Raw genomic sequence first — 18,119 nt, 5'->3', positions numbered from 1 at the left:
AGGTCTCGACAACAAATACAATGATCAGCTGTCTTCCCCAAACAGTGGTTCTGAAATGTTTAGACCCCCATCCTCCCCTCCCCCCCCCAAAAATAAAATAAAAAATAAAATAGACTCCTTTTTAAAAACAAGATTGCTTTGAGATCTGCTCAAAAGACAGTGGTGTGACTGGACATTTTCCCACCTCTCTACAACATAAAAACATGCAAAGCAATAAAGAACAATATGTTTTAATACATACTTTTTTTTTTTTTTTTTTTTTTTAGATTTAAAAACACATGTAGTTTTAGTTTTCTTTTTATTATGTGGATGACAAGGTGTACTTGAGTAGATACAGTCAGTGAAATTATGTCACCATAGTAACGGGAGGGAGGGAGGGGGGAGGTAAAGTAAGAGGAGGGAGAGGAGAAAAATCAGTCCACTTTCCAAATTCATGATCTCTGCCACCAGTAGTTTGGCCCCAATACACGGCCAGTGGGGGGGTTGGGGGGGGGGAATGTTACAGTTAGGCTTATTGGCCATTTGTCCACGTTTCGGATGGGGGGGCCCCCCCCACCGCCCCCCCGACCGCTTCGCAACGGTGTTACAGCTTGACAAGACGTCAAATTTCATGGGGGGGGAGGGGTTGAGAGGGGGGCGGGCGGCGGGGCTTCCAAGAGTTTGGTCGGAAAAACAAAACAAAAACAAAAATAAAATAAAACATGAAATGAAGGCTTTTAAATGTCAACACAAACACCCACGCTCCAGAGCGTGACCCCTGGAGAGTGCCATTCTGTCAATATGGACCCAAATTGGACTTTCTGGGTCGGGGGAGGGTTGGGGATGGGGTGGGGCAAGTTGATCGCCCTGGTGCCAAAGTCAAGAACAACCTAAGCTCAGACTTAACAAAAAAAAAAAAAAAAAAAAAACAAAGACGCCTATGGATCAACCTCCTGTGGCAAAAAAAACAAACAAAAAAAAAAAAATTTAAAAAACAAATTGACACGTGCTTTCTTCACCAGGAGGACAACGAGGCTGTTTTTTGTTTTTCTTTTTTCTTCTTATACAGATAGACAAGTAGTAGGCTTAACTACACGGGGAAGGTAAAAGCCCTATCCTCTGGAGCCCCCAAAAGCCACCGCCTCAGTTGATTTTGTCCTGGAAAATGTACAGGTTGTTGGTGGCGGCCACGGCGATGACGTTATCTTTGGGGTGCCAGGCCGTGTGGAGGATCTTCTTGTTGAAGTCCAGGCTGTCCACGCTGATCTCGTCCTTCTTCCTCTTGCCGCCGGTGGACACCTTGCGCGGCTTGAGCGTGGCGCGCGGCTTGCTGCTTTCCCTGGACGCCTCCAGCGTGATGTCCCTCCGGGTGTTGCGGTCGAACATTCGGAAGAAGTTGTTGTAGGACCCCGTCATGATGGCACTGCGGGGGGGACGGGGGACAGTTGGTTTTTCAGGGTTTGCACGCAAGGCAAATATCGATTTGCAATTGGCAATGGGATCGTTAAACAATAAAATTGAAATATGTCGTCTTCAGCTCAGTGGCTATTATTGTTATAAGTGTGTACGGGTACTCAACACTGAACGACCGAGCTGCGCTCCTAGGACCAGGTCGTTAAGTGAATTGGTCGATAAGCGAGGACCTGTGTTATTTCACGGTAAGGGGGCGTGGCTGGTAGTGAGGACGCTAGTGTAGTGAATACTGACAGCGGAACGAGTCTGAACAGTTATGAGATGAGATGTGCGCGCGTCTGTGTGTGTGTGTATATATATATATAGTATAAAAAGGGTGAGGCGTGATGAGATGCTTGACGCTGAGACACCGTGGTATTATACACAGTGTAGAATACAGACTGGTCAGAGAGCTGCTCCTAAGTCTGAACGGTGCTTAAACAGGTAGGTTGTTCAGTGACGAGTACCTGTACTAGGCCGTTCAGTGACGAGTACCTGTACTAGGCCGTTCAGGGAGGAGTACCTGTACTAGGCGGTTCAGGGAGGAGTACCTGTATTGTATTAAATTATTTTGATCTTTGATGACATTTCCCTGACACCGTCTGTCATCATTTTTTATTTTTTTGTTTTAACCAATCCAGGGGGAATATCACAGCTTTTCATTTGATTGTTTTTGGTTTTTGTTTTTCCAAGGACTTTTCAAGCACAGGCCAACACAGATTACTGTGACCGATACCCAAAATTTCAGCTATAATATCAGTGACATCAGTGATTTTTCTTCATTGTTTAATACATTTAACCCTCCCTGTGCCAATAATCACGTTTGTATATTCTGTGTATTGTTATACATTAACTTTGTGTTTTTGTATTTTGGGGACATTTGGCCGTTTTTACTCCATATTATTTCATTTTTCTGACCGTCGCGCATTTTCGTCCTTAGAAACGCACCCATCGTCACTACGACACCTGTGCCCCGCTTGGAATAAACTCATTCCGTTTCTGAAATGATGAGTCCAGGGCTCGGCGCAAACAAAAACATGAAGATGCAACGCCCCCCTCAAACCCCAACAAAATAAAAACACCCCCCAAAAACAGCTTTCTTACCTGTCACTGCCATTCCAGCAGCACTCAAATTTGTCGAAGATGCAGTCGTTCTCATACAAGGAGCAGAGCTTACTGCGAAGGTATTCATGAACCTGATAAAAACAACAAAAACAAACAAAAAACAAATAAAAACACCACATTTGATATTTCCCAGGCTCAGTAACGGGCAGCGGCCACGCCCACGCCACGCCCTCTTCCCTCCGCCTCCTGGGGAATCTTCAAAGTGACGGGGGGGAGGGGGGACAACGACGACGACGTTCGGAGCCCCTTTAAAAAAATATAAAATAAAAATCACCTGATACGTCTCCACCGGCCGGTTCTCCATGTTCAGGTCCCACACCTTGACGGAGAGGTAGTCCCGCGTCATCATGTAGCGCCCGCTGTGGCTGAACTTCACGTCCGAGATGGAGGAGATGATCTCAGAGAAGAAGGAGCGGCTGCTCGGGTCCTCGGGCTCCTCGAAGACTAAGGAGGAAAAACGGGAAATCACACAGTGACACCGCCCGGGGGCATTCCGGCCCTGACAAAGGATGAAATTCAACGACTTTCAAGCACTTTTTCCAAGCGCTACCCCCCCCCATTTTCAAGAGTTATATTATATTTTTATGAATTCAAACGTTTTATAATCTAAGTCTCATTGTCTTTTATTTATATACGTTGATCAATATCTTATTAATCTCGACGTCATCTATAATGAGTGTATTTCCATTTATGCGCTGAATAAAATTGACGTTTCCCTGCGTCACCCACGTCGTAAAAGCCACCCTGGAAACGTTTTATTACGTTCTGATTCCAGCCACAAAACCAGGGTGGAACATCACGGCTCTCTTTTTCAAGCACTACCGGCGCAGAAGAAACGGGGCTTTTCTCAAGGCGTTCCCGATACCAAAAAACGTCCGGGGACGAAAAATCAAGCACCCCCAAGGGCCCGGTAAGAACCCCGACTGTCTTTAATTCAACTTTTTTTTTTTTTTTGGCGTTTCCTCATTGAAACCGGGGGCAGACTTACACTTGGAGTGCCGGTCGCAGAGCGCCGCCGCCCGCATGTCGCACAGGCGGATGGTGCCTTTGCTACTGCTGTACACAAACACGTTGCATTGGTGCGGATGGCACTCGGCAGCGGTGATGACCTCCGTCAGCTCCTCCATGTTGGCGGGTTTGATGTCTACAATATCTGGGGACACACGGGGTTAAGGACGTTCTCACCGAGGGGGTGGGAGAGGGAGGGCGGGGCAACGCCCCCCCCCCCCCCAAAAAAAAAAAAGCACCAGTCCAAGCCTAAACGACAACAGACGCGCGGATCCGTCCAATCAGGAAACGGACGACGAATGTTGTTTTCAGTAAAAAGTAAAAAGAATAAATAAATTTAAAAAGGGGGGGGGGGGGGGCGCCAAACGGAGCACAACAGAGATGAAAAGGATACTAAAACTTCTGTCTGTGATTTCCAAGTGCCATAGATTTATTCTTAGGTCATCGGCGGAGAGGTATGTTTCGTGATCGCTATTTACAGAGATGGAATTAATGTGGTAGGTGTGTGCGTTGGCAAAGATCCTCCGCGGGCTGGCTTCCACCATGAGATCCATTGGCATCAGCACGGGCACCTGGGGAGAGAGCCCGGGGGGGGGTCAGGGGGGGTTTAGCGGCGGTGTATGTGCCCCGACCAGCGCACGCGTGCGTGTGTGTGTGTGTGTGCATGCACCCGGCCGAACCCCTTACCCGTAAAGAGGTGATTCTAAAGGGGTCTCTGAGTCGGCCGTCCTCGTCCTTCAGGTTATAACCTTCGGCCCGTTTGTCCCTTTCACTGATTTTCCACAATTTAATAGTTTTATCTGAAAGACAACAACAACAAACAAAAAAAAAAAAAAAAAGTAGGAGCAACGATGCGACTCGCGACAGACGGGCAGACACATTAATTTGGACGGACCGACGCGCACCCACCATTTGTCGAGAGTAGAAAGTGAGCAGCGTTTTGTTGCGGTAGCCATCTTATCTTGTTGATTTTCTCTTCGATTTCTAAACTTTTCAAGTAGTCGAACTCTGGCTCGTGACTCTGAAAAGTGCTATAGACGTTGTACTCCCCGCGCAGGTGCGGACGATTTTTCGACTGAAAAGGGGGGGGGGGGGGGGGGGGTTTGGACAGAAAGAAAAAGAGCACAGGGCAAGGAGGGTTAGCGCCCGCGGGGGGAAGGGGTGCGCGGCGGCTGAGCGGGCGGCGGCCGGGCGTCCATACCTCCTGCTCGTGCTGGAAGATCACCACTCGTCCTCCCTTGTCCCCGGTGGCGAGCAGCTCCCCCGAATAATTAAACTCAACCGTGGAGATGATGTCGGCTGAAAAGAGACGTAAACACGGGGGGGGGCGGTCATCCTGGCACTGAAAAGGACTTTCAAGTACTTTTTCCTTTTTTAAGAGCACCTTTTTTTTTTTCCCCTCCTCCATTTTCAAGGACTTCACGCCACACAATTGTGATCCATTTTCAATGCGATTTGTATTAATTGAGATACAATAGAATCTTAGTGTCACGTTTATATATATTTATAATCTAATCTATTTTCCCTGCATCATCCGCGTTGTAAAAGTGATCCTGGAAACATTTTGTTACGTTACGATTTCAATCACGAAACCAGGGGGGCATATCACAGGTTTTCGACGATCGTGGATTTTTCCGAGGACTTTTCAAGCACCCCAAGGACCTGGTAAGAAGCTTGGTCTTTGAACTGTTTTTCCTATTATTGTGTTTATTTATTATCTTTTTTTTTTTTACAAGGACTTTTCAAGCACAAAGAAGTTTCAAGGTATTCATTCCAGCACTTAGATTTCTCAAGATGAAATTCGAGAGCTTCGAGCGCCTCAAGGACCTGGTAAGAACCCTTGCTTTTGAACTGTTTTCCAGCGATCACGTTTATTTTTTGTTGATTTATTTACAAGGACTTTTCAAGAAATTCTGTACAAACAGCTTCAAGGTATTTATTCCAGCACTTAGATTTCTGAAGACCCAATTCAAGCATTTCAAGCACCTCAAGGACCTGGTAAGAAACCTGTCTGCCGCCGGGTGAGGGCTGGGGACTGAGAACAAACTAAGCTCAATGAATGAACGAATGAATGAATGAATGAATAGGTCAATGAATGGACGGATGGATAAAGTCGCTCGTGACGTCACGACGCGATTTTCAGGGACGCAGAGCAGTGACGTCATGTGCACGGTCGCTCCCCTTTCGGGTGGCGTTTAGCCCACAGCTAGCCGCTAGCTAGCCGCCTAGCCCGCCGACTCAACGAGCCCGGCGGCCGCCAGCGGTTAAGTTAGAGCGCATCCCGTCCCCGAACCACGCCACACCGGGCCCCGGCTCGCCACTTTCAAGAATAAAGACGCCCACGCCTCCGTCGCCGGCAGACCGGAGGCGGCAAGGCGTCCCGGCTAGCGCGTTAGCCTAGCCTAGCCTAGCCTAGCCTAGCCTAGCCTCGGAGCCATCAGCCGAGGCTAGCGTCGCTTACCTTCCGCCACATCTTCGTCTATCGCCCCCTTCACTTGAGAGAAACACCACTGGAAATCATTTCCTCCAGAAACCCCTGGAACGACACCACGCACCCGTTAAAACACAACGGGCTGACAGTGACAGCTAGCGGCTTAGCGCGGATTCGGGCCATCACACACACACACACACACACGCACGCACGCACGTACGGACGCGCACACACACACACACACACGGACGGCTCCTCCTAACGGCTTCAAAGTCGCTCACCCGCCATTGCTTCATCTAGCGGCGCTCGCCGTGCACTGCCCGAGGTCCTTGTTCAGCTCGCCGGGGGGACGGAGGTCGGTAGCATCCGCGGCCGCTGTGAGGAGGACTTCCCGAGCCCGGATCTGTCAGGACCCACGGAAATTATCCGTGATTTTCTTTTCTTTTTTTTCTCTCTCTCTCTCTCCCTCTCGCTCGCTCTCCCCCGCTCTCTCTCTCTCTCTCTCTCTCCTCCAAAATGGCGCACGGTGCATGGACGGATGACGTCATACGCGGAGGCCACATCCCGCCGCCGCCCCCCCCCTCCTCCTCCTCCTCCTCCTCCTCCTCCTCATCATCATCATCATCATCATCATCATCAGGGAATCTTAACAAAAAATAAATAAAAAAATCATAATCGGAATTATTATTTGGACATCCTCAAAGAGCGGTGTGCCGTAACGTAACGGTGCATATTATATTTGATATTTCATTTGATATTATATTTGATATTATATTTGATATTTCATTTGATATTATATTTGATATTTTATTTGATATTTTATCTGATATTATATTTGATATTTTATTTGATATTATATTTGATATTATTTTTGATATTTTATTTGATATTATGTTTGATATTTTTATTTGATATTATATTTGATCTTTTATTTGATCTTTTATTTGATCTTTTATTTGATATTATATTTGATATTTTATTTGATATTTTCTTTTCTAAAGTGTGATTTTACAGTCAATGTGTGTTTTCCCAGAGGTTATAACACACATGTCATTTATAAACGTGAGTATGGATTATTATTATTATTATTTTTTTTAATCATTATTATTATTATTATTATTATTTGTATAATTGTATTGTTATTTTATTTTTTATTTGTCTTATTATTATTATTATTATTATTATTATTATTTGTATAATTGTATTGCTATTGTTATTTTATTTTTTATTTGTCTTATTATTATTATTATTATTATTATTATTATTATTATTATTTGTATAATCGTATTGCTATTGTTATTTTATTTTTTATTTGTCTTATTATTATTATTATTATTATTATTATTAATAATAATAATAATAATAATAATAATAATTTTACATTATATAACGGTGTGTGTGTGTGTGTGTGTGTGTGTGTGTGTGTGTGTGTGTGTGTGTGCGTGCAGAACACACTCCGTCCGTCTCGTCCTGGTATTATACGGTCGAGCGTTGACCCCTAGTGGCCAAACAGTAACAATGCACCCGAGAAAACTACTGATGCTGCGTTCCCGGGAAGGTCGGAAATTGCAGTTTACCAATCGAGAGCCGAGTCGGGCGTGTTTTGAAAGAAGTACTCACGAGTCTGACGTGTTTTGAAAGAAGTACTCACGAGTCTGACGTGTTTTGAAAGAAGTACTCATGAGTCTGACGTGTTTTGAAAGAAATATTCACGAGTCGGACGTGTTTTGAGATAAATCCTCACGCCAACGGCACTTCGTTCAGCGTTCTGCTGCTGTGAGTGACGTCGGGTCTGTGATCTCGGTCAACTCGTGGTCTGCCCCGGAACACCGGGTTGGGATTCCGATCCCGACCGTAAATCGGATCCGATTTCGGTTCTGACTTGGAACTGGATCCGATTCCGACTCGGAACACCGACTTAAACGGCAGTTTCTTTGCATTTTGTGCGCGTTGTGCGTGGGGTGTTTGCGAGTTCCAAGGGTGATTGAACGCAGCATTAGGCGCAAGTCGTTTGGACTGGTTTTTGAAACCTCGCAGATCAATTAACAAACCAATTAATGCACCAAACGAGGGATACGTTTCAGAAGCTGCAGATATGTTCATCCAACTAACACATGCTTTAACCTCTAAGGTAGGAATGCCTTTGTCGGTGTGTCTCCGGTGCTGGAACATTTGTGAATTTAAGTCTCCATACTTATCTACATTAAGTTTGGAGTTTGGAGTTTTTTCCTCCTGTTTTGCATTTTAGTTCCTAATTTCTTAATGTCTCGGTGCAATTGCACTGTTGCACGACTGCTTTTCTGTCCAGAGGGATCGATTTGGGATGATTATTCCCTGAATGTTGATATTCGTATTCTAAATAATGAATTAGACTTACACTTCAGTATGCAGTACATAAAGTATGCAGTACATAAAGTATGCAGTACATATAGTGCATATACAGTAAATGATTGCAAAAAACATTCGTATACATATTTTTTTCTGTTATCTGTTTTTTCCCTAACATTTTTCCTTAACTTTCCTTCATCATAAAAAAATAAATAAATAATAATAAATATAAATAAAAAATCATATATATATACATTTTTTCTATTATCTATATTAACCAAAAAAAAAAAAAATATATATATATATATATATCTATATATATATATATATATATATATATATATAGTTAGTTTCTCTCTCTCCCTCTCTCTCTCTCTATATATATATGTATGTGTGTGTGAGTATATATGTATATAATATATATACACATATACATACACACATATATATAATTGTTTTGTTTCTTTGTTTGGTTTTGTTCTTGGTCTACAAAAACAGTTTATTAAGAAAAATGATTTTATGCTTTTATTGATCATATTCATGCAGTACTGTGTATGTCATTGTGCCTAATATGTAGTATTTCCAGCACAGTATATCCACTGTGTATCACCTCCATCATCTGCCATCGGGTCAGTTTGGCCTTGTCCACATTTTTGAGAAAATACAGATATATACACGATTTCCTTGCGCTCCGGTAAAAAGTATCACAAGGAATTCCACCGGCGTGGTGTTGTGTGGCATGGTTGACTCGTCTGGATTCTGTTGTTGTGGTAGTTTAAACTTGGAAGTCAAAAGACGAAAGGTTGTGGAGCTTATTAGCTGTAATGATAACACGGCGGGGGAGCCTTTTCTTTTCATTTTTCTTTTTCCGTGTTATTTGTTTATTTCGTGTTTGCCTTCTGTTCCACGGGAAGGAGGAGGGTAAATTGGATCTGCCCCGGACGGCTCCTCGTATCAGATGTTGCCAAAACCTCGCCGGCGTCTGGCAGGGTTTCCAGAGGCTTCTTTATCTCTCTCATCATTCATAGCATTCCTCCCGGACGGAGATAGTAGCCCCGAGGTTCCACAGACTGACCTGCGACCAAAAGGTACGCTGCTCTGTTCTCCAGAGACCCTGGAATAACCCGGGCAGAGGATTAGATTTAGTATCATTCATCTTCACATGTTTTTTTTAGTTTTTTTTTTTAGGAAAGACATTGTCTATGAGAAACAGATAAAATAAATGGCCGGGGACCTTAATTGTTATGGAGCCGGACCCCGCTGGTTTTTGGCGTAGTACGCCTCCCTACTTGAATAAAATAAAAGTACGAGGAATCCTGAAGTTAGAGCCGCGCGTTCCCCCGGATGATTTTACAATCTCAATCCCTGGGATGTTCAAGGACACGTGTGCTTTGTTTGAGCGGTCTGCGGCGTGTCCGTGTTGTGTGGACTTATTTGACATATTTGAATTTCTCTTAGGTCTTTCTGAAAAGAGAAATGACTGAATTAATGCCGTTATTTTTCAGATGCACTGCTAAAATGTACTTTAGGGTTGTGTACAGTTGCCCTTGTAAGGGTACAGGGTTTGTATGAAATACACAAGGATTTTCATTCACTATAGTGTGTGTGTGTGTGTATATATATATATATATATATATATATATATATATATATATATATCCAAGTGCTATCAAAGTCCATGTCAGTTGACTGAATTGAAACACTTTATACAGTAACATGTCTTTGCGTACCAGAATACATTATAATGAGTCGACGTCTTCATCCTGCTAAACATCGGATGCGTAATCGTAATCGGATCTTGCGGATGAGCAACCAGATGAGTTCGGCGTCACAAAATATGGGAGAGATGTTTTTTTGTGACTAGTTTGCTGAGCATAATTTGCATTTATCATTTTCCATGAATGAGAGTTAAAAACTCCCGTTTAAATCTTAACGTTTTAAAACGACGTCACTTCCTTGTCGTAGTGTCGGACCCAAACTTGTCGTGTTATTAAAGTATTAAAAGTAAAAGTCCTGATTAAAATTGACAGTACATTGTATGGGGACAGTCAGTTATTACAAATACAAACAAAATTAATACAAATAAATAAAGTAACAAGACTGTTAAGCCGCTTCACACCTAATACAACAAACGACTGCTCCTACGGTGCAGGATCTTCTCCGGGATGAAATGTAGCGCGGTTGGAATTCCAAAATGTCCGAAACTTACTCTACATTCGCAAGTACAGATACTTGCAGAAAAATTACTCAAGTACGATAAGGGAGTACTTGTACCTTGTGTACCGCTGGAAGCAGGCCAATTATAAAAAATGAAAAAGCAGTAACAGCGCCTTACGGGTTCGAACGTAGCGACCCTGAAATGGTTTCAAAATATTTGTGCGAAGTAAGCGACTCCCTCCGAACAAAAGAAAACATTTGGCTTGAGCGTAACTCGTTGGGAAAATCATTTTGTCGCCTAATTGCTGCGTACGTGAGATTTGTTTTCAACAGTCTTGTGGCTCAGACTCTGTGTGTGTGTGTGTGTGTGTGTGTGTGTGTGTGTGTGTCTGTGTATGCGTGTGTGTGGGTGGGTGTGCGTGTCTGTGTGTGCGTGTCTGTGTGTGTGTGTGTGTGTGTGTGTGTGTGTGTGTGTGTGTGTCTGTATGTGTGTGGGTGTGTGTGTGTGTGTGTGTGTCTGTGTGTGCGAGTGGGTATGTGTGTGTGCGCGCGCGTGTGTTTCTGCCCGCGCCGCAGCTTCATCAGGTATAAGGAGAGGTGTTGACTTTATTCCGAGCCTCCAGTAACATCCACTGACTCTGATAGTTCCCCGTCCCGCTGGGAATTCATTATAAGACAGCTAGAGGCGGCTTGTGGACGGTTTACTGTGCTTGCCCGTATGTTAACTTGTCGCTGGCGCGCTCGGCGAACATGTGGTGCAGCTGCTTTCTCTGGCTGTGGGCAACCTGCAGAGATTGATTGGTGAGCCTTCTGTTTAATCCAGGATCAGGGCCACATTCACAAGACACGCTGCCTCCGGAGAAGCCGCCATTTTCCTGAGAAAATATGGCTCATTACCAGCGCAGACAAAATGAAGGTATATTGACGTTTTTTTTTATTTTTTTTTATAAACAACATAGCTATTCTCGAATCTCTTAAAAATGAACCGTGGGTTATGTATTTTCCTTATTTTCATCTGGTGCAGGTAAACACAGAAACGGTTGTGTGTAGTAATTGTTGTTGTCTTTTTGGCAAAACTAGCGCCGCGCCCGTTTCGAAACACGCCCGCCCGCAACGGGCTGCACCGTAGGGGCGGGCGGATCGATACCAGAAGTGTAGACGCCGCCTGCGCTGCGTCTCGTTTTTTGGGGATCGTTCCTGGCGTCGACCGAAAAAAAGGAAAATCGGTTTCTCTCGATATATTTCCTCCCACTGCCCGGCGACCCGGAGATCCTCTCTCCGCACGCGCGTCTCCATTAAAAACAAACAAACAGACAAAAAAAAACGAAACATCACAATGGGTTTTGTTTTGGGTGCGATTCCGGCACCGCGATTACTCGGATCGGAACGAACGAACGAACAAACAAAATTTCGCGTTATCGCCCGGCCCCCATCGCGCCGTTCGGCACGGACTGCACTGCGGACGTAAGTGACCCGGTCGCGAGGCCCCGAGGCGCTGTTCGCCTGTTAATTCAAAGTTTATTAACGTGTCGCGCGATACACCCGGCGAGCGTGTGAAGCGGGTCGGACGCGCGGCCGTGGTGTGTACGACAGAGACTACTTCCCCTGTAGTTTGATAAAACTCTTCTTTTCGTTAATTTTGAAAACAGATCTGATCCTAAAAATACACACACACACAACGCACCAACAAATGAGCCCGCATGCACACGCACACACACACATTTTTACTCGCTGTGTTTGTTACTCAAACTGTTGGCCATTAGATGTGGCCGCTATGCTCAAGGGCATGAGCTCTCTCCAGCTCTCTCTCTCCGCCCGTGTCTTTCACTCGGAGAGAGAGAGAGAGAGAGAGAGAGAGAGAGAGAGAGAGAGAGAGAGAGAGAGAGAGAGAGAGAGAGGCAAAGACAAACAATCAATTATTCAGGACTTTTGTTTGGCTCCTGCGTTTCTTCTTATTATTTCTGTTGTGTTGCTCCTGCAGCCTCCTCTGGCAGCCTGGGAGCCAGGAGGCCCCGATGAGCGAGCCGCGATGCGAGGGCCCGATGAATGTCTTTGTAATTTAAATAGCACAACGCAATCTGCATGCGTGGACGGAGCCCCTACTTTTTTTTTTTTCTCTTTCCTTTATTTACTGTTGTTTCTCATTGTCTGAGGGAATATTATCCTCGTGGCTTTTTTTTTTTTTTTTTCTTTCCCACCACCCTGGGTTCTGTCAGACTAGAATGAGCTTTCGGAGACCCAATTCCGCGCCTTGTTTTGTATGTTTCCCCTCTGGCCAGAGGATGGACACTGAGAGTAGTTAAAGTTTTGGTTTACACCATATGAGATTGGTTTAAAAAAAAAAAAAAAAAAAAAAAGTAGCTCCTCTGGCCTTCACCTGCTTTCTCCACCTTGTTTACTTGCTCCCTCACATGGTCTCAGAGCGGAAAACCTTCCAAGTCAAAGGCACCGTCTTCCTTCACCTCGTTCTTCCACTAGATGGCACTATGTCACTTAGTATTCACATCCCAGTTTTATTTTGTGTGTGTGTGTGTGTGTGTGTGTGTGTGTGTGTGTGTGTGTGTGTGTGCGCGCGCACTTACTGATACAAATGGGAAACCAAAATGTGTTTTCCATCCAAAAAATGCATTCCTGCTGGTGAAGAGAATTTAAGGAACGGACCTGGAAATGGAATATAATATTCGTAAGTGTATTTTAATTAGTGTACCATCCCATGCAAATGAGAGCCGCTGTGTTGGCGTTACCTGAGAATGACCCCTTTTTATTTACATAGGGAGCGGGCACGCTTCACGGGGGCCGCCACGTAGCGCTGCCATGTTTCTTCTACGGTAGCCCAGAAGGGACAAACCAAACACTGGCTCTAGAGGGGGCCTGTCGCCTTTTTGCCGAGTTCCGTGGCCGCCGTCTCTACCACGGAGGCCGCCATGTTGCGCCGTCGTGGGGAGGGGCGTTCAGTTGTTTTCCATCTGCATCCTCAACGGCAAGACGCCACTAAGTTCTACACGCCGCACCTTTAAGTAATTCATTGAAAAAAATGTTTCAAGCATTAATAAAACATTTTTTATTAATTATAATCAACATTTAATATTCAATCACCATGCAATAGCTAAATGCTACTAAAATACATTGCTGTGTTTTCTTTAATTTATTTTTCATTATTTGGGCTGATTTCACAGTTAAACTCTCCTCCTCCGACTCCGCGGATACCGAGGTTCCGCGTCCGCCGAGGACATCAAACGGCGCCGACCGGAAAACACGGGAAAACAAAAGGAATCACTTTGAGGATCCGGTATTGGATGCGAGGCCTCGCTCACAATGATGTCTAACAGATCATATTGTAAATAGGACGGGTCAAATTGCACTTGTAGCTCCCCCCTTTTCAAACAGCCGGAGCCGTTCTCCCCCGGGGGGCGGGGGGTGGGGGCATGAAAGACCGCCGCTGACTCTTCCTCTAATAACGCCAGACAATGAGATCGGCGCTCATAACACGGGCCTTTACTATATACAACATGTATTGGGGGCTTAGCAGCTAATAAAGTGGCAAGTCTTAAAATCCATGTCAGAAGAGCGAGAGCGCCGCGGGGACCTTTCATAACGCCGGTTCAAGCCGCAGTGTAAAGGTTACACATCCACGTGGCGCTGATCTAACTTGATGAGTTTTGCTTTAAGCCTCCGCCTCCGCCCGCCGCCCGCCGCCCCCGCCCCTACCGCGCCGCCCCACCCCACCCCGCAAATTCATAAGGAAGCCGGGTTGAACGCCTGATCGATAGTTCATTTGAATCTCTTCTTTTTGTGTGTGTGCGCGGCTTTTTCTTATTTATTTTTATTTTTTTTATAGCACCCCGTGGTCAATCACGGCTTGTAGAACAGGGCCTGAATCACGGCTCGTGTCGATATCGGTCATCGGGACACACACACACACACACACACACACACACACACTTCCAGACCCAAACCCACGCAGGCTCGGTAATTAACGGTAATTGCGCGATCGGTGTTCGGTGAGAGGTCTCTCCCCGTCCTCTCCTCCAGCGCCTCCACCCCGTCGGTTGGGCGGGGGCTTTGATCCCGGCTATTCCAGTTAAAGTTACACCCATGCGCTGCAAGTTGAAACTTTGGCCATTGTCGCCCGGGGGAACCTTATACCCGTGGCGCCTTCTGCCTTTGTCCTTTTTTCTCCGGCGGCAGGACTCTCCTACGGCCCGGAAGACAAAAGACTACTCACAACACCATTTTATGATCCCCCCCGATATAATTCTGTTTGGTGCCCCCCCCCCCCCCCCCGCTCGCATCCTACACCCCCTCGACCGGAACGTTCAGCGTCTCACGCAGCGTTCATTCCCTTCGGTCAAAATACCACGGCAGCCGAAAAGAAAAGAAGTGAAAGGGATTTACCAACGAGTCAGTAACCTATGAAAGTAATTAAAAAAGGCAAAGACCAAAAAGAATATTTTTATATATATATATAATATGCTGTATATTTATATTCAAATATTAATTCAATTTCCTTTGGTATTTTACATGGTGGAATGAGTGAAATAATAAGCTCTCTCTCACTCCGATTGTACCACATGCTGGACTTAGTGTGTGTGTGTGTGTGTGTGTGCCTGTGTGAGAGAGAGGGTCCCTTGATTTATGCACAAATGTTAATCCTAATTTATACAATTCAAGGACCATTGGCTGCAACGGCAATATCATTTGCAGTAAAAACAAAAATCAAAAAAACCCAAAATAACAAACCCCCCCCACACACACACACACACACACACACCCACACACACACAAAAGAAACACACGTACAGGAGCGACCAAACAGCCGCGCAACAAATGAAAGTCACGTCTAAAGTGCTGCGGGATGCGGCCCTCTCCAGTCTGTGTAATCACTGTGTGACTGAAACATTCATGGTACACTTGATCAGTTCAATATTTAATTTCCCAACAAAGACGACACGACGGAACAGATGCTGGAACTTTGTACGTTACTCCAGAGAGAGAGAGAGAGATGTGTGTGTGTGTATGTGTGTGTGTGTGTGTGTGTGTGTGTGTGTGTGTGTTTATATGTATATGTATGTATATATATATATATCTATATATATATAAGCTGTCGAACCGTCAATCGAATGCCTGAGTTGTTTACGTCCAGGGGTGCACGGAAAAACTCAAGCGGGTGGAGCCACGTCACCGATGCTCCGGGGGTCGCTCGCCCTTTGCCTCCATGTCACATTTCTGGTGAAAACTCGACTTGGCGTGTTTACATACGGGCTCCTTCATCTCCATTTGGGAAAACACCCCCCCACCACCACCCCCATCGCCCCCCCCCCCCCCCCCCCCAGTCCCGTGGGCGAGCTGAAGGTGAGAGGAACTAAGATTATTATCCCCCCCACCCCCACCCCCTTATGCACACCCTCGCAGATGTCGACATTTGGTTAGGTGGTGTTACACGGAAGCCCCGGATTAGCGAGTGCGCGGGAAAGTCTGTTTAGCAAAAGTTAGGAGTGGTTACTTTACACGCGCCCCGGAACTGTCTTCCCCGTGTTTTCCTTTACCGTGAAGAGCTGTACGTCTGGAGTTAGGTTTAAAAAAAATAATAAAATTGAAAAAAGAAAAACAAACAAAAAAACGTCTTTATTTTAATTTTTTTTTATATGCGATTTATTTATTTTTTTCTTTGCCGCGCAACACGACTCAGAGGTCTCGTTTGCCGCGGTGCGGAGAGTAAGAGCCGCGCTTTGTGCAAACACGGCACTAAAATGCAGGAGCGTAGCAGATGGTGTAGTATATGTCATAATGCGATCAAATCCACGAAGAATTGAGAGACTCAAATCCCACGCTGGAGATTGCCTCTTTTAGCTCCGGCATAATCTTCCCGGGATTTTCAATTGCAGAGTCAAAGCGAACGGTCCGGCCTGGGACTAGTTATCTGGGGCAAACGCGGAAGGTTGACAACGCAAAGGCTGCGTTGGCGCGGGTTGCGCCCGCCGCCGCCGCGGCCCGCCGCTTCCCCGGCGCCCGCGCGCCCCCCACCCCGGCATCCTCGCCCGAGTTCTCTCCCTCTTCCCATGTCCCACGGCTGCCGTGTGAAAGTAGGCCAAGCCAGCGCCGGGGCGTTTCCTTTTTTAAGATGATCGGTTTGTCAGTGTGTTTTTGTGCGCGCTCGGGACGGCTATTCATGCGGCTCGACTCCGCCGGAACAAAGAGCGGCATTATACAATTTGCATCACTTCCACCGGCGAGGGGAAGGGGAGAGGTTGCAAGACGGGGACGGGACGGGCGCGGGTGAAACAAAAGACAAAATCTGGCTGGCACACTAATTCATTAATTCCTCTTTTTCCACCTCTTTGTTGCAACAAAAAGGTCCCTTGCCGGTGGTGCTCTTCTGCAGGGGAGTGCCGTACTCCGCCTGGCTGCACGCGCGGGCTTATTTTTAGCCATTGCTGGGCCGCTTTCACCTTGACTCCCTCGCCGTCTTGACGTCGTAATTAACATTCCTGATAATAGCGACACAGTTCAATATTCATAAGGATCTCTCGCCGGCGCTCGGATTTATTAACGGCGCGGCAACGCAACGGGGCACCGACGCAACGAGGCGCCGCGCCCTCGCCGGAATCGTCTCCCGGCGGCCCCCGGATCCGCGTCCTCTTTGCGGACGCTTTTTATGTCTCGGCACGCGCGAAACCTGAAAAGCGCCGCGGTAACACCAACGCGGACGTTGGGGATTTAAAAAAAAAGAAAAAAAAGTGAGCATTTAGGGGGGGGGGGGGCTGTACAGTCGGCGGGGCGGGACGGGGCGTGGTCACCACATGTCGACGATGTGCAGCTCGGTCGGCGGAGGGGTCAGAGATCCGGATCGCGTTGCTCCCCGACTGGCGGCGGCTGCAGAAAGGCGTGGTTTGTTTTATCTTCCGGCCCCATCAACGCCAATCGATCAGAACAATTCCGTGGGTGATGGGATGGTTGGACACGTGCGCGCGTGCGCGGGAAAGGAGAGGCCCTAACCAGCGACGGTGTGTCCCCGGGTATGGTCATATGTTATATCTCGCTCTTAAATTTCCAGGGGATATTTTAGATGTTAATAGCCCTGAAGTGGTCTCGGTTTCTTATTTAATTTCTCTCGCCTTTTTTTTTTTTTTTTTTTTTCTCCCCTTCCCTCCCTAAATGTAATTCGCCCACAGACTGCGCCGCGAGGCTCCGACCCGCGCGGAAGGAAACTCTCTCATCATTTCCACAGCAGAATGGAAATGCAAATTGTACGGGCGGGCAATGCCCTTGACACAGCTCACCACTGCACACAATTAACGAGAGCAAGTTAGTGACGAAATGTGAGGTCACACCATGTGCACCAGAAATGGGTTATTAGATTTTTATTACATTTTTTTTTTATTATAGACAAGTATATCAACATTGCAATAAATACAACTAAACAATAACAGCAGTAATAATAATAATTAAATAAAACGAATACTACTACAACTACTAATAATAATAAGAAGAAGAATAAAAAAATTCCACTATTACTACTAATAATTAGAAAAATACTACTACTAATGATAATAATGATAATAAATATAATAAGAATGATGATAATTAATAATGAAAAAAAATGTATACAACAAACAACGTTCACAGAAATGTAGACAAT

At 45.7% G+C, this 18,119-nt stretch overlaps 1 protein-coding gene across 1 annotated transcript; it reads right to left on the bottom strand.

The window, feature by feature from the left end:
• Window positions 1-118: 118 nt before the first annotated feature.
• LOC307242246 (serine/threonine-protein phosphatase 2A 55 kDa regulatory subunit B delta isoform) lies at window positions 119-6,477 on the bottom strand. Its single transcript, XM_080016628.1, has 10 exons — window positions 6,277-6,477; window positions 6,026-6,100; window positions 4,766-4,863; window positions 4,474-4,639; window positions 4,252-4,364; window positions 3,959-4,136; window positions 3,545-3,709; window positions 2,831-3,000; window positions 2,536-2,627; window positions 119-1,402 (listed from the first exon to the last, which is right to left on the bottom strand). Exons 1-10 carry the CDS (start codon window positions 6,281-6,283, stop codon window positions 1,123-1,125), a joined length of 1,344 nt encoding a protein of 447 aa, XP_079872754.1. The 5' UTR covers window positions 6,284-6,477; the 3' UTR covers window positions 119-1,122.
• Window positions 6,478-18,119: the final 11,642 nt, after the last annotated feature.

The sequence above is a fragment of the Zeus faber genome (genome assembly GCF_960531495.2).
Source record: "Zeus faber genome assembly, chromosome: 16".
In the NCBI taxonomy this organism is placed as follows: Eukaryota; Metazoa; Chordata; class Actinopteri; order Zeiformes; family Zeidae; genus Zeus; species Zeus faber.
This window is presented reverse-complemented; position numbering and strand designations above follow the sequence as displayed.

What these genes read in the sequence shown, in the direction of transcription:
- LOC307242246 (XM_080016628.1), bottom strand. An exon ending in GGCCGGTGGAGACGTATCAG is followed by an intron (nt 2,628 to 2,830) that starts GTGATTTTTATT and finishes TGTTTTTATCAG; the next exon opens with GTTCATGAATACCTTCGCAG. An exon ending in TGCTGGAATGGCAGTGACAG is followed by an intron (nt 1,403 to 2,535) that starts GTAAGAAAGCTG and finishes TCCCCCCCGCAG; the next exon opens with TGCCATCATGACGGGGTCCT.